The sequence below is a fragment of the Conger conger genome, chromosome 5 (assembly GCF_963514075.1).
Source record: "Conger conger chromosome 5, fConCon1.1, whole genome shotgun sequence".
Classification (NCBI taxonomy): Eukaryota; Metazoa; Chordata; class Actinopteri; order Anguilliformes; family Congridae; genus Conger; species Conger conger.
Window position 1 is genome coordinate 26,124,850 of NC_083764.1, and position 16,593 is coordinate 26,141,442.

Here is a 16,593-nt window from a genome sequence, read left to right on the forward strand (position 1 = left end):
TCACATTTCTGAGTGATTTCATCATGCTCACATAGGCTACTATGAAGACCCAACCCACAAAATCTGGCACTGTCCAGATCCAGAAAGCGGAGATGGCAGGGAACTTGAATTCCCCCAATTAAGCCATGTAAAAAATATTTCGCCAAATTTTTCTGTCGTTATTATCACGCACATCATCCTACCCAGACTGAAATGTCAAATATAGCAATTTAAAGAAAAAAATAAATGATAGCTATTGTTCGCTAATGTTAACAACATCCACGTCTCTATAACACTAATTCCAAATACATTGCAGTAGCTATCAACCAGGTTTAGTTTGGTTGTGGCCTATAGAGATAGCAAAGTATGCCTTTGAATTACAAGCTAAATGACACGGAAAACACATTACTGGATGTCAGGAGGTAGTAGAGCCATTAGCGTCACCGTGAGGCGCGTGACTTGCAGTTGCGCCATTAGACTCACTGTCTAACAGACAAGAGCAGCTTTTCGCTGTTCATTTTCAATGGTGCCTCGTTCTGGATAATATCAATTTTAATTGCCGTAGTACATGAAAACCTGCTTTTTTGGAAAAGGCACTAGTCTGTTTAAAAGTAAGATGTGTTCTAATTGGGTAAGAAACTGCATAACACTTTAAAAAGTATGTAGAAGAGCGCAAAAAAACCCAAAAAACTCTTACGAAAATGTTAGTATCTTTCTAGTTTCTTTTTAATAAAAACTACTAAACGGATTTTAATGATATTTTCAGGATGAATTTGAATAGCGTGTTTGCCTTACCAAAATATCATGTATATTGGTCCCAGAACGGCGAAGCACGAGGCTGGCAATTGTGTTTTGAATGCAAGTGTGTTATGGACAATATCCTGTGCGAACATCATTAAATGTGCAGTTGAAATAGCAGGCACAACATATCCAATCTCCTGGAATGCGCTCTATAATTGTTCCATTATCAAGTTTCACCTGTGTCTTAAAAATGTCATATTTTCCATCCAATTTCAGCCGTTTAAAAAAAATAATGGGCCTTTAACTATAATATATGTTTCCCAGAAAACGTGTATCTGTTAGATACATGTGTAAAAAAATCATTAAACTCACCTGCCTGCACTATTTCAGGTATTGCCCAATGTGCCTTTTAAAGCCAGGTTTAGTTTACATGCTGTGGGGAGGTCATTGGTGTTTTGAAAAAGGCACAGATTATATTTTTTAAAAGAAAACATTGAGGAGGGAAGGAATATCGATAAAAATAATTAACATGGAGGAGCAATCATGTGTGTGTGAAACACTAGTTTACAAAATAGGGAGGAAAAGAGTCACTCGTTCTGAACATTCTATAAGGCATAAGACACATACATTCCACATTTTAATGTGACAGCTGCAGCATCATTCTGTGACTTTAACATATCTGGGGCCATATTGGATTGGGACAATGCAGGATTACTGAGTTTTCTTGATAACTGCACAACGTGAAACCATGAACAGCTGTTTTGACCATGTTCCAGTTTTTTGGAGGGGGAGCTAACTCAGGAATCTTTGTAAAAGCTTTGTTGGGAGTAATTTCTGGAGGACAGTCTGATTTTATGATGAAGGGCATGGAACTGCTACAGCACTGTATGCTCCTTGCTAGGACATTACCATTACCATTGCTGAATATGCCATCAGACCTGCCAGTGGCTATGGCAACAGAGTTTTTCTACTCTGAAACAGGGCCACAGAGCAGTTCAACAACAGGCTGCAATGGCCATAATCAGCAATGGCCTTTGCCTCTAGACAAGTAATCTTGCTAAAATTGTCTGGACAATTGCATTTTACCCTTAAATAGAATAGCTTCATGGTGGGAGGTGGGGGTTAAGTGTTTTACGCATATATAAAATCTTGTTACTGGAACAAAACTGCATAACAGTGTGGCAAATACATCACCAAAAACATGCATGCAAAAACAAGGTCACATTAGTTTGCACATTAGTTTTAATGATGTATATTAGTTTTGTTGTATCGCTCTACTGTTGACAGCTGTTACATTGCACAAGCACTAATTCAGAAGCCTCTGAGCCTTTTCATCTCAAAGCAGGCTCAGAAATATTCCATCAAAGTACTTTCGTAGTAGAAATGCAGAAATATGAACTGACTGGGTTGAAGTGTCAAAGTCTTACATAAACTCAGTGTTCCGAACAGAACATGGGGAAGCGTCTGCTTCCGCCAGAAGTTAACACCCGTACAATGGTAGTTTTTCTCCTGAGGAATGTGCTTTATGATTATGGTTGCTTATTGACTATCCCAGACACTAAACCAGACACTGATGATAACTGGACCAATATTTCTAGAGAAAATGACAAATAACTGCACAACTGTGTTCAGAAGACCGCGTTAGCTCAAGATGGTCCGAACACCTACTCACTGTTATGCAGGCTGAGCCGTATAAGCCTGCCTGGTTCGTCGTCTCTCGTTAGCAACAGCTTCCCCACCACAATGTTACAGTGGAGTCACCATTACCACGTCACTGTAGGCTGAAATGGATTACATATGTGACTTTTTATGAAAGCAGAAGGAATGAAGACTTTACACACACAAAAACCAAAGCTCATCTGGAAGTATTTTTTGATTTATGCGTCATGAAAGTTCCACTGTTCGGAACACAGTGAGCTAACTTGGTGTTCAGAACACGGTGAGTTTACCATATTCCTTGATGGTCTTTACCTGATCACTTTGTTAACAGCATAAATTTTACATTTCCCGAATTACACTGCCATAACATATTGTGATAAGATGGTTACAGGTGCACAAATTTGGTCAATAATTTATAGAGCAAAGAGGCACTTTGTTTGAATTGGGAGGATTCTCTTTGTAAAAAAAAAAACATTAAAAAAAGTTCAAAAGAAAAATTTGAGAAGGACCTTTTCATTAGCTGGCCATCGCCAGATAGCGAAGAGGAATGTGTATGTGGAAATACTTGAAGCTGAGACTGTGCTGCAAACATGTGGAGGTAAATGACTGCTGATTATGGCACCTATCTTGAAGCAAGCTGGAGAAAATATCAGCATGTACATGTCCATCTGAACTAAATGCCCGAACTTAATACAGACAAATAAATGCCTGGAAACTCTAAGAACTTCACAATTTACAATTTACCTCATAGCATAAAAGAGGTGTGGGTATTATATGGGCATCATCTGCTCATATTAGAAACCAGCACTGTTTTGCCTACATAAAGAAAATCAGGGAAGAAACACATTGACTGTGGATGGATGGATTTGGTGTTGTATTTACAGGACAGATTTCATAAAGAAGGCCTTGGTGATTTGTAGAAATGGCAAATGGATTGAATACCCCCCCACCAGTCCCCCACAGTCCATGTGCTGTGAGAAGGTTCTCCAGCTCCCTGGTTCCTTTGGGTCAACTGAAACTCTGGTGGTCCTTCGGAAAGGCACGGACAGGGTCAGGGAGGGGTTGGATCTCGTTCCCAGAATGTCACAGGGACTTTCTCTTGGGGGATGGGAGCCGCACACTCAGGCTCCAGAATCTCTGGCACACTGCGTGCAACAGTGCCCCGCTCAACGCTGACAGAATCCTTCACACTCTGGGTTACAAGCTGTTCTCAAGAGGAAAAGCAATAAAGAGAGCGAGGAAGGAAGAAAGAGTCAGAATAGGAAATCTGGTTTTGAAATGTCACTTCAATTGCAGATTACTGATTCAGATTCAATTCAATGCAGATTCAATTACTGAGAACAGCTAAAGATGTAAAGCAGTGGTCTTCACTCCTGATCTTGGAGAGCCGCAGGGCGTTGCTGGTTTTAGTTGTTACTCAGCACTTCATTGATCAATGAAAGCTGTTAATTGCACAGTGAAACCACCTCACCTGGCCCCTTGGGTCTGAATTGCTTGCTAAAATGAACCTCCTGAGACCCCAGGGAAAAAGTATTTAAAAGAATTTTGACATGAGAAAAGTGTCTTGGATGAAAAAAACATGCTGAGGTGAAAACATTATCAAAATCTACACTCACTGAGCACTTTATTGGGTATCTATTCGAGTTACTTCTGCTGGTGTACCCTACCCACTTAAAGTTTGATGAGTTGTGTGTTCAGAGATACTCTTCTGCATAGCACTGTTGTAATGTATAGTTGTTTGCGTTACTTTCACCTTCCTGTCAGCTTTGACCAGTCCGGCCATTCCCCACTGACCTCTCTCATTAATAAGGAATTTATACCTACAATACTGCTGCTCACTGGATGTTTTTTGTTTTTCACACCATTCCCTGCAAACTCTAGAGACTGTTGTGCTTGAAAATACCAGGAGATCAAGAGTTTCTGAGATATTCAAACCACCCTGTCTGGCACCAACAATCATTCTACAGTCAAAGTCACTTAGATCACATTTCTTCCCCATTCTGACATTTGGTCTGAAAAACAGCTGAATCTCTCAACTATGACTATGCATGCCTTTATGCATTTAGTTGCTGCCCCGTGATTGGCTGATTAAATACTTTCTTTAGCAAGCTGGTGTACAAGTATACCTAATAAAGTGCTCAGTGAGTGTATATTTTACTTAATTTGAATTGAATGTCCTATGTTAAGATAAATACCGTACAGAGCTCAGGGAAACCAAAATGTAATATCCTCCTTTCAGGATGCAGGGAGGAAATTAATGCAAAAACAAAAACCAGCACATCCTGCGGCACTCCAGGACCAGGAGTGAAGATCACTGATCTAAAGCAAGCTGAACGCTAATTTGCTAAAGGCTCTCCCCTTTCGGTGCAGTCATTTCAACAGTTCATGTAATCAACAAATTATAGCAGACCCCTGACAGGGTTACTCACGGCTGGAGAGGCAGGGCTAAGGGCCACCCTTGCAGATGCAGGGGACTGGGAGGAGGGGCCATGCTCTGAGTGGGCAGGACCCTTGTCTGGAGGTTCTTGGGTGGAGGGGCCACAGTCAGGAGGGGTAAGGCCAGGGCCAGGGGGGACGGGGTTAGTTATGCGGTTACTCTGCATTATATTGGCATCAAGCATCTCCAGGAGGAGGTCGTACAGGGGCACCATCTTCTTAAGGGTCATGAAGTGCAAGTGGTCCATGCCTTTGTTGCTGTGGATAGAAAGAGCTGTTATGCATGTCCAGGAAGGATTTTCTCAAAAATCAAAAGAATACAGGGGGGAACAGAAAGGGGGGGGTCATTGACATGCAGGGGGGGGGGGGGGGGGGGGGTCATTAACATGCAGACAAGTTATGTCTCAAATAGATCAGATAGGAGAGCATTAATCAACATGTTACTTTGCAGTCAAAATACATTGAGATATATCAGAAGAAAACAACATCCAAACATCAACAGTTGCCGGCATAGCTTTGTTTAGACTAGCAGTAGTGCATTCAAGATTAACAATCCTTTGTAAAGGTGTTATCCAATGCTGCAGTTTTTTTTGCAGATGTAAAGCCAGCAAATAACATTTTCTGTCGGGTAATTCTTAGGTCGAGATCAGAATCATCACTAAGCAAACATAGGCATGGATTGGAAACAAAATCAATCTTAAGCAATAAGGGAAATACGGAGTTGACATGTTTCCAAAAAAATTTCACAGATGGACAGTCCCAGAACATGTCGAGGAATGAGCCCAGAGTATTAGTATTGCAAAATTGACAGTAGTAACTGGGTTGTAACTTAATTTGGTACCTTCAATAGGGTGTGGCATAGGCCCTGTGGATGACTTTGAAATTAATAAGTTGGTGTGCTGAATTTTAGATTTGAGATTGGACCTTACTTTACTCCAATTTGGGCGGAAACTTAATTCACCAAGCTCTCGACTCCATTTGGCCTCTACTGCAATAGTTTTTTTGATCGCTTCCAATAGTTTACGGTAATTTTTAGATACGCATCCATGCGAGGTTGGAGTGGGTTCAATCCAATGTGTCATAGGGTGGGTCGGAAGTGGAGAGCTCCATGGCACTCTGTATGACTTGTAAATAAAAAAATGTGAGGATGCTGGAGAGATCTACTGTCCTGTAGGCTTTCACTTCAACCCTAAATCAACCCCACGCCTCATTCAACAGTGAGAAATCTCATTCAGCTGCGAGGATAATCAGGTGTGGTGATTTACGATTCATATGAAAGCCTAGGAACTCCAGGAACAGGGCTGGGTTGCCCTGTCCTAACCTGTGCTGGATTGATATCAGCAAAAATGACAAGGATTCATTTAACATGGTTCTGTTACTTCACTCACTCTGCTTTTAAACAGACACATTCAAAAGAAGAATATTGAAAAGCAGTATTTTTATTTTAATGCCATTATGTGGTGAACCCATTAAAGAGGTGCAAAACTAGGTTAAATTACAAGTACATGTCAGAATTTACAAACACAAAAGTTGTTTTCACAACTCATTATGAGTGCACAAGTCTTTCTTTTTGACAGTAATGTTACAGTTTTTGTACTTGTAAAAAGATTGACTTTGTACTTGTAGTTGGTCAACCTTTTTCTCTTTCTTCTCCACAGTGAATCATATGCTCACTATCTTTTACAGACATAAATACAGTTTTCTGTTTGTAAATTCGGTTATGTAATTTAACCTAGTTGTGTACTTGTGTAATGGGTTCACAATTACATCAAATTATTTCTCAGTTGCACAAAATATAAGTTTACAACTAATGGCATTAAAACAACAATTATCTTTTCAAGATAATTAATATCCTTGGGTTTGTGCTTATGGACTACCGTCTTATGTTCAGACCATAGGTTTTTGAAGGGATTTAAGTCTGCAGACTGAGATAGCCATTGCAGAACATGGATGTGATTTGCACTTAACTATTTCTATCTATGGTTAATGTGTATTTATATGCATCCTGCTGGAAAGTTCACCTACAACCAAATCTCTGCCAAAATCTTCTGGTACTTTCTGTAATTAATGATCTTAAACCTTCACGATCCCAACCAGTCCGGCTTCAAGAGTGGCCACTCCACTGAGACTTGCGGTCACCGAGGCACTCCACTCCGCTAGAGCCAAATCCCTCATCTTCCTTGACCTGTTGGGGACCTGTCAGTCAACCATGAGATTCTGCTCTCATCGCGGACTGGGATGGGTGTCACAGGATCTGCACTCCCATGGTTATCTTCCTACCTCTCTGGTCATTCCTACCAGGTGACTTGGAGGGGCTCAGTCCACACCCCCTATACACTGGAGTCCCACAGGGCTCAGTTCTTGGTCCTCTCCTCTTCTCTCTATACACCATGTCTCTTGATTCCGTTATCTCTTCCCATGGGCTTTCTTACCACTCTTATGCCGATGACACTCAACTCGTTTTTTTCTTCCCTCCTAATACGCAGTCACCCCACAGATCTCTGCCTGCTTGGCTGATATCTCTGCGTGGATGACTGTCCACCACCTGAAGCTCAACCATGGCAAGACTGAGCTTCTCTACATCCCTGCTAAGTCCTCTCCAACAATCAAGCTCTCACTGATCGTCAAGGACTTTATAGTATCCTCCTCCCATACAGCCAATCTTGGGGTGACCCGTGATAACCATCTCACCCTTGCTCCAAGTATATCCTCCACTGCCAGAACCTGCAGGTTCTTCCTCCATAATATACGCCGCATCCGTCATCTCCAGCTCCTTGTCTAGGCGCTCATCATCTCCAGTTTGGATTACTGCAACTCCTTCCTAGCTGGTCTCCCAGCTTGTGCCAGCAAGCCCCTCCAGCTGGTCCAGAATGCTGAAGCCCGCCTCACGGCCCAGGTCGGCTCATGTCACCCGACTCCTCATTTCCCTCCACTGGCTGCCTATTGTCGCACACATCCACTTCAAGGCGCTAATATTGGCATTCCAGGCTGCTAAGTGGACTGTCCCACTCTACATCCAAACTTGAATTGCTCCCTACACCCCAGCAAGACCGCTCCAGTCTGCCAGCTCTGGTTGCCTTGTAGTCCCCTCATTACGAGCACCAGCTGCTCGGTCTGCATATTCATGTCTGTTTTCTGTTCTGGTTTGGCTTGCCTACACCGTAAGGACAGCAGAATCCCATATTTCGATGCAGACTAAAAACACACCTTTTCAGACTATACCTTCATCCTCCCTCATGATTTACCCTGCCCCCTCCCCCTCCCCTTCCAATATCCCTCTTGTGCACCCTATATTATATTAAAAAATGGATTTATGGATTTGATGTTTTTAACTTGCTGAAGAAGACTTGTAAATTGCTTTGGATTAAAAGCGTCTGCTAAATGATTAAAATGTAAAACGTAAAATGTACCAATAATAAAAAATAAAAAAGTGTTTATTCATGCAATGAATTGAATTGCATACTTTTGTTTTTTGCGCCCTTTTAGCCATCTGTGTTTCTCCGATTCTTCCTGTTTTCTGTCTAAGTCACTAGTGTTTTCACCTTGTTTCCCTGTTTTCAGTTTCATTCCCTCTCATTAATTTCACCTGTGTTCCATTTTGTGTCTCTGCCACCCACTCCTTGTACTTACTTCCTGTCATTCCTGTCTCTCACCTGTGTCTTGTTTTCTGTCAATCAGTATTGTATTTAAATCTGTCTGTTTCAGTTTCTTGTTGCTAGTCCATCTCTCACAGTTTTCCAAGTTCTGCCCATATAGTCCTTTACCCCGGTTCTAGCTTCATTCTCTGACCCCATTTTTCTGTGCCCCCATTTTTTTTTGATATCTCTGCCTGGTTTCTGGACTCTGTTTTGGAATTTTTGTCTTTGTACCTCTGCCTGTTTGGACTTTCTCCTGGTATTTGAACTCTGCCTGTTTCACGATTACACTCTGCCTGGATTGTGACCATTGCCTGTTTTGTATTACATTTTGGATCTGCCCTTGTCAATATAGCCTGCTGTAATCCCTGAGTCTGCTCATGGTTCTTCTGTCCTGAGGCCAGACAGTTTTATATTGGAACACGATTTTTTGACATGGAGAAATGGTATCAAGGATTGTTATAATATGCCTTTTATTGTCTGAGTCTGTGACAAGGTCAGGGTTGTAACAGTGAGTACAGCATGGGGGAGCCTGCTGTTTTATTGCCCTGCATTGCAAATAAGAGGCTGATAAGAATCTAAACTGCTGTCCAGGCCAGCAGCGATTCTTTTTAACAATTTTTTTTTTCAATTTTATTAATTTATAATTTATAATTCTAATGATGTTTGGCAAACTCTAGACACTTGGATTTGATCATTGCAGTAAGTGCTTTCTTCAGGCAATCCTTCAAAAGAGTCTGGAGGTGCCATTTTATGGTTCTCTATGAGACTTGGTGACGCCAAGATGAAACCAATCTCAGCAATTCATAGCAACTGTGATCCTCGGGTTCTTTATGGCCTCCCTTAGCATCTTGCTCAAGGGACAATGTGCACTTGCGTCCTCTTCCTGGCAAGTTCGCAACCATTCCATTTGCTTTAGATGTTTTTATTATTTTCCTTACAGTGATAAGTAGTATGTTTAGTACATTTTTGTACCCATCACCAGACTTTTTTCCACCTGTCTCTTCTAAATTGACGGTTCTTTGGCTTTTCCCCTGCTGATGGATGACGAAGGGATTTTGCCTTTTGTTACCTAATTTTTATACTGAAACAGGAAGTGATGGAATAAAACAGTATAGTTCCATTACACTGAGATTAACTAAATTAAGTAAAATTTTATTGCCAATTCTACTTTGTTTGATTTTATTTTAGGACTGATAGTTTTTTTCTCATGGTCAGGAAAACAATGCAGGGCAATATCAGCAAAACCAATGAGCTTGTGGTGGACTTTCTCAGCTACAGTGGCAAGCAAAATATTATGATGTCACAGTGAAGGTGACCTTTGACCTTTTGGAAATAAAATGTCATCACTTCATTATTTTATACTTTTAGACATTTGTGTGAAATTTTGTCATAATTAGCAAATTAATTTGTGAGTTATGGCCAAAAACTTTTGTGGGGTCACAGTGACTTTGACCTTTGACCACAAAAAAATTATCATATAATTTGAATAAATTCCCTGAAGGCGTTCCTGAGATATTGCGTTCGCAAGAATGGGATGGAGAGACGGACAGACAACGGACGGACAACCCGAAAACATAATGCCTGCTAGGGCTGCCGGAGGCATAAAAATAGATTACTTCAGACAAAAACATTGAAATGTGACAGTAAGTGCATTAAAATAACAGTATATACTTCTCCCATATGTTTGAACACAGCATCACAATATATAGATCTGTATTGTTTATCATATGCAACCTTTTTTTCAATTAATTTTTAACAAGGGTTAGTTAAGAAATGAAATGAAGAGTAGAGGTAACAGGCACATGCACGTACACACACCCATACATACACACACACACACACACACCTGCACATGCACACATGGACACACACACCCACTCACCTGCACACGTGTGCACACACACACGCACACATGCCCTCACACACGGACACGCACACCCACTCACCTGCACACACACATACACACACCCACACATGCACACACACACAACTGCACGCGCACACACGGACACACACACCCACTTACCTGCACACACGTGTGCACACACACACATGCACACACACGGACACACACACCCACTCACCTGCACACACACGTACACACACATGCACACACACATGCACACCCACTTACCTGCACACACGTGTGCACATGCACACACACACGGACACGCACACCCACTCACCTGCACACACACGTACACACACCCACACATGGACACACACACAACTGCACGCGCACACACGGACACACACACCCACTTACCTGCACACACACACACACACACACACACACACACGCACACACAAACACACACACACGGAGGCCTTGTGAGGGGTGTACCTCAGGTGGCGGATGTGAGACAGCAGCATGATGAGATGAGCCAGCCGGGCAGACTGCTGCTGAAAACTCAGGCCAGTCTTGGCGATGACCCAGACCAGCGCATCGGTCACAGAGTCCAAAAGGCGAAGCAGCTTGTTCCGGCTCCGCAGTACGTCATCACTGTTAGGAGATACCAGGTACATGTCTGCACACACACACACAGACACACACACACACATAAACAAATGAGCACACAGCCAAACAAAAATCCACACATACACAAATGGGACCGAGACACACATAAACAAATAGATACATTCATGCGGGTACAAACAGGCACACAATGCAAAGCAAACAAGGACACAAAAAGAAAACAGACAAGCAGAAGACAAAGAATTAACTATATTAGAAACATATTGCATTTATTTAGTTTATATCTCTATCATACTAATTTCAATGAATTGTACAGAAATAAATTAAACTGTGGATCTGCAGAGTGGCTGGAGTGTATTTCTCAGTAGGCGCATAGTGTTCCTGCTAAGCATGCAGATATCCTGAGTTATGCCCTTCACCACAGCCCACTCTCCACTCACCGTTTCCACATAGAATTATGGCTGTTCTCAAAGAGCTCCTGGCTACAGCTCAGCATTTGTCTGATGCAGCAAACTGGAACAAGGGTGGGGGACGTCAGCAAATAGAGCCAAGCCCGCCCACACTGCTGATACAGAGAAACTGCTTCGTCTGCTAACGCCAGCTCTGAGATTAAACCCCAATCTGCTCACTCCAGATCTGATATTATACGCCAATCTGCTCACTCCAGATCTGATATTATACGCCAATCTGCTCACTCCAGCGCTGAGATTACATCTCAATCTGCTCACTCCACATCTGAGATTATACCCTACTCTTCTTACTCCAGTTGTGAGATTATACCTCAATCTGATCACTCCTGCTCTACAATTATATGATAATCTGCTCACTCCATCTCTGAGATTATACCCCAATCTGCTCATTCCGCTTTGAGATTATACCCAAATCTGGTCACTCTGGCCTGAGTTGCCTCTATGTAACATTGGGGAACTAATGCATGAGAGCTGGGGCACCAATAGGTCTTCTTTAGTTCTGTGGTATCAGGTTACTCTAGAACTATGGCTAGGTATCAAACTTGCTTCCTTGAAATCACAATCCCTCTTCCACAACCTCACTGTGGCAGGTGTTTCACGTTCATGGAGAACACTTTGGGCTATTTGTCCAATTACCTGCCGCAAAGACCTTGAGCGGCAGACAGCTGAGTAATGGGAGAAGCCTCTACTATCAGCACGCTTTCTGGAGATTTTCTCCCTTTCTTTTTTGTTTAGCTGAAGGCAAAGGTGCTGGAGCGCCATCTGGCCACAGATGAAAGGCGCGTGGGTTAAGGCCGTTCAGCACGGAGACGGGAGGGAGGACAATGTTTCTCACCCTACCTCCCCCCTCATCACCTTTTGAGGTGCTTCCAGTTTCGTACAAATATTTCATGGCTCAACTGCTCCCAATGAAGCAGAAAACACTGGCACTGTGCTACAAGTTGTCAGAGGTGGCTAAATAAAATAACAGCTCCAAAAACTAAATTCAGACATTGGCCAGTTTCATATTTGAAATGATTTTTCCCACATTTCAAGAAAATGGAAACCTGCACAAGTTGTTGAGGTGGAAAGTCCAGGAGTCAGGAAGGTATGCATTTCTCATAAATGTACATGTGATCTGTGTGATAAACACATCTTATTTTTCTTATCCACGTGTGTATGTTGATGAATACCAATAAATTGTATACAAAAAGCGTGTGCGCAGAACTTATGATTAGCAGAAATGTACACGCCTAAAAATGTATGAACCACTGAATTCATTACATCAATGGCATTTGGTAGACGCTCTTATCCAGAGCGACATACAGTTGATTAGACTGAGCAGGAGACAATTCTCCCCTGGAGCAATGCAGGGTTCAGGGCCTTGCTCAAGGGCCCAATGGCTATGCGGATCTTATTGTGGCTACACCAGGGATCGAACCACCGACCTTGCGGGTCCCAGTCACGGACCTTAACCACTACTCCAAGGTAGTGGGTGGTTCACTAGCTGGTAGTGTGCAGGTAGTGAAGCACCCAGAAGAATGGCTACTGAGTGCAAAATAGCTTTTTGCCCATTGACTTCAAGGTCAAAACCCAAGCTGATTTAACAACCAAAGAAAAGCTAATCGGCCCATTTTTCAAAGTGAGGTTTTTGGAAAATATAGAATTTTAATACCTTTTAGAAAGCCTATGGAGCCCTGTCTTGCATGTCTATTGAGAGGTGGAATGGGCGGGAGCAAATGGTGGGAGAGCACAGTGGGTGGAACTCACTGGAGTTGAGGAGGATCATGGCTTTCAGGCACAGAAACTCCTCCTGCCGCAGTTTTAGCTCCCTAAATCTGGAGGTGGTGGCCAGCAGCAGGTCAAAGATCTCCATGATCCCCTCTACGTGGTTGCCATCATCCCTGCCACCAAAAATACAGATGTCACGACAGCAGAACATTAATTTAGAACATCTACAGAACATTTACAGACAAGGCCATTCAGCTTGTAATTTGCCTTGACCTAAACAATGAAATTGAAATCTATTAACAAATATTAAAATATAAAACAAAAAAGTCAATAGAAACATAATATCCTATAATTCCCTTTCACAAGCAGTGGTCAGGTCTGCCAGAATACTTATTGACTATTGGGTATCAAGGACCCCAAAATAAGTGAGCCATTATGTGCTACCAGTGATTTCACTGATTTAATACTCTAATAGCCTAGGTTCAAAATAATGACACAAAATACCAGAAACAGCAATTTGATGTCATGAAAACATAAATTAACAATGGTGGCTGATGAAACTGGACAGTTGTTAAACCCCTTTGCCAAAAATCCATATTTATCCTGAAATTTGACTATAAAAAGTATTTATTTCACAAGTTAAAGTATTTATTGTCAAAGTCAAAGTCACGGTCAAATCGGTTTAATTTTGTTTAATCCAAGATGCTGTCTGGCCTGCCAGCAGCCATACAGCCCAAATTCAGTGCAGTTGCCTGCAACCCTGCACCTTGTATAATACAGTTCATCTGCAACAAGCAGGAAGCATTCACCAATTCTTTGAAATGTTTGAGGCATGTCTATATAATACAATCATTGGCAACCCACAACATGCACCTGATAAGGTTTGGTCAGTAACACTCGCTTTATCTGAAACAAGCAGGAAGCATATACCAATTCTAAGAAGCATTTCCAATTTAACCAAAATAGCTTATCAGTCAGATTTCCAACAGTATTACAGCATGTAATAACAAATAAAATATGTGATCTTTAAGTTGCAGTGGATATGGGCATTTGCTAGGGAAGCAAATATTTACTTGCCTAACTGAATCTCTCATTTATATAAGTAGTCAGACCCTTAGTCTCTAGAAGCTTTACAGACCTAGATTTGGGCGGTTTATCCCATTGTTCCTGGCAGATCCTCTCAAGCTCCATGAGATTGGATGGGAAGCATCTGTGAACTGCTATCTTCAGGTCTTTCCACCAATATTCTATGGGGTTTAAGTCTGGGCTTTGGCTGGAGCAGGGTTTCTCAAAGGACCTTTGTATTTGGCTACATTCAATCTTCCCTCAATTCTGACCAGTCTCTCTGTCCCTGCCACTGAGAAGCACCCCCATAGCATGATGGCATCCCTCATGCTTCGTCATAGGGATGCTATTAGCCAGGTAATGAGCAGTGCCTGATGTTTGTCAGACATAGTGCTTCGAATTCTGCCCAAAGAGTTACATTGTTGTCTCATCAGACCAGAATCTTTTCCCTCATGTTTTCCTCATGAGTCCTTTAAATGGTATTTGGCAAACTTCAAACTAAAGAGTGGCCTCCATTTAGCCACTCTACCATAAAGTCCTGATTGACGGAGTGCTGCTAAGATGGTCATCCTTCCAGCAGTGTGAATTTTGGGATCTTACACACAGCTGTGTGCCTTTCTAAACACGTTCTATACACATCTCAAGGATAATTAAAGCAAGCAGCATGCACCTGATCACAAGTTGGAGTGCCACAGCAAAGGGTCTGAAAACTGAGATTGTAGTTTTTGAGTTTTTTTGATTGAAAAAACTTTGAAAAACATGTTTTCACTTTGTCATTATGGGTTACTGAGTGTAGATTGATGCCAGTTTTATCCATTTAAAACATGGGAGAGATAGGAAGATGCATACCAATGCATAAATGCAGTAAATTATTTTCTCCTTTGACTGAATCCGTCCCATATATCCTCTGGGTGACACAAAGCCAACTATGCATCCCCCCTCAAGACAGTTGAAGTCTATGGTGCTCACTCATTCTCACTCATGGTAGTCTAGGCTAATCTAAAAACTAGTCTCACCAAAGCACAGAAAAGGGAAACAAATTATCCCCAAACCCCATGCCACCGTCGGCTCTCCCTTTTAAATCATTGCTTACTTCATTTTGGAACAGTTGAAGACATGCAGTTTGTGTGTGAATTCCTAACAACATTCACTAGTCTCAGTAAAGCAGAAAAAAAAAAGAAAAAAAAAACTTCAGTGGTAAGGACTCATTAATCGAAAAGATAAATTGGACCCATAAAACCCAAGTGATGAACAATCAGGCAGTTATTTGGTCCAGTTAATATCAGGCAGGTACCTTGACTCATCAAATCCTGTTAGTCATTACCACAGAAACCGGACACATGGTAACGAGTACAAAGGGGGAATGGCAGTAGTACCTGCTAAGGATGAGGTCTGGGGAGAAGATTAGTTTTCCAGGGTGGTCAAAAGACCTCCACAACACACCCACCATCAGCACCTCCAACCAGCAGCATTCCAGCAGGTGCACCTGGTCAAACAGGTCAAGCTCCATGAACCCTAAGTGCACATACAGAGACTTTCACTGACCCAGACTAAATACTGACTAACAAAGACAGACACTGAGACTGACACACTTAAACACTGAAACTGATACACTTACTATACACATACTGAGGCTAAGGTAGTGATAGAGAGGCGAACACACTGACTGCAACATGCTCACATGCTGAGACTGGCTGACTGATATGAAGACAACAGAGACAAACACATTGATCAAGGAAGACTAACATACAGCTTTCACTGAAACACATTTCTCACCTGCTTCCCGTACATGCAAGAAGACTCAGGAGCTGAGACTGAAATACACGTGTCGGCCTACAGTGTAGGTGTTAACTGAACATACTACACTTCTTAAAGGTGTAGCAGACAGTGCTAACAATACATAACACTTTTCCACATCCTAAAATCTTGAACTGGCTTTGTCTGTCTGTAGTTACCCCAATATCCCTAGACAGCAAAAGTGAAGCATGCCCCATAAGGCCAAATAAAGCAAGGACAATACCTGCTGCAGGAGACAAGGTAATGATCCACACACCTACCACCAGCAGTAAAGTCTTAAGGACCATTGTATGCCAACTCCAGGAGGTTGCACCACAGCCTCTTTTGGATTTTTTGTGTTGGGAGACAATTATAAGACATAAAATTCCTGAAAATGTGATCTTCATATTCCATTTAGTTGTCCTGACAGAACCACTGAAAGTGACCCAAATTTGTATCTAGGGATAAATTAAATAAATTAAATTAATATCTCACCTACCTTCTTATTTTTCTATGTATTTTGTGTATCTCTCTCTCCCTGTTACATGTCTCCGCCCCCCGACACCATATATGTATTTCCTCTCTGTTAATTGTCTCACCTGCTTCTCATCGTTTGTTTGTCTTTTAACCCCGCCTGTTTCGG

The 16,593-nt window shown here is 42.0% G+C and overlaps 1 protein-coding gene across 3 annotated transcripts in view; it reads right to left on the reverse strand.

Annotated features, from left to right (window-relative positions):
- Window positions 1–1,944: 1,944 nt before the first annotated feature.
- LOC133129782 (estrogen receptor beta-like) overlaps window positions 1,945–16,593 on the reverse strand; it is a 48,750-nt gene continuing 34,101 nt past the window's right edge. For all 3 annotated transcript variants that reach the window (XM_061244074.1, XM_061244075.1, XM_061244077.1), the window contains exons 6-10: window positions 15,551–15,689; window positions 13,149–13,282; window positions 10,798–10,981; window positions 4,809–5,073; window positions 1,945–3,583 (exon numbers count right to left, since the gene is read on the reverse strand). In XM_061244074.1, coding sequence (XP_061100058.1) covers window positions 3,431–3,583; window positions 4,809–5,073; window positions 10,798–10,981; window positions 13,149–13,282; window positions 15,551–15,689 — 875 coding nt within the window. In that variant the 3' untranslated portion in view covers window positions 1,945–3,430. The remainder of the gene's footprint in view (window positions 3,584–4,808; window positions 5,074–10,797; window positions 10,982–13,148; window positions 13,283–15,550; window positions 15,690–16,593) is intronic.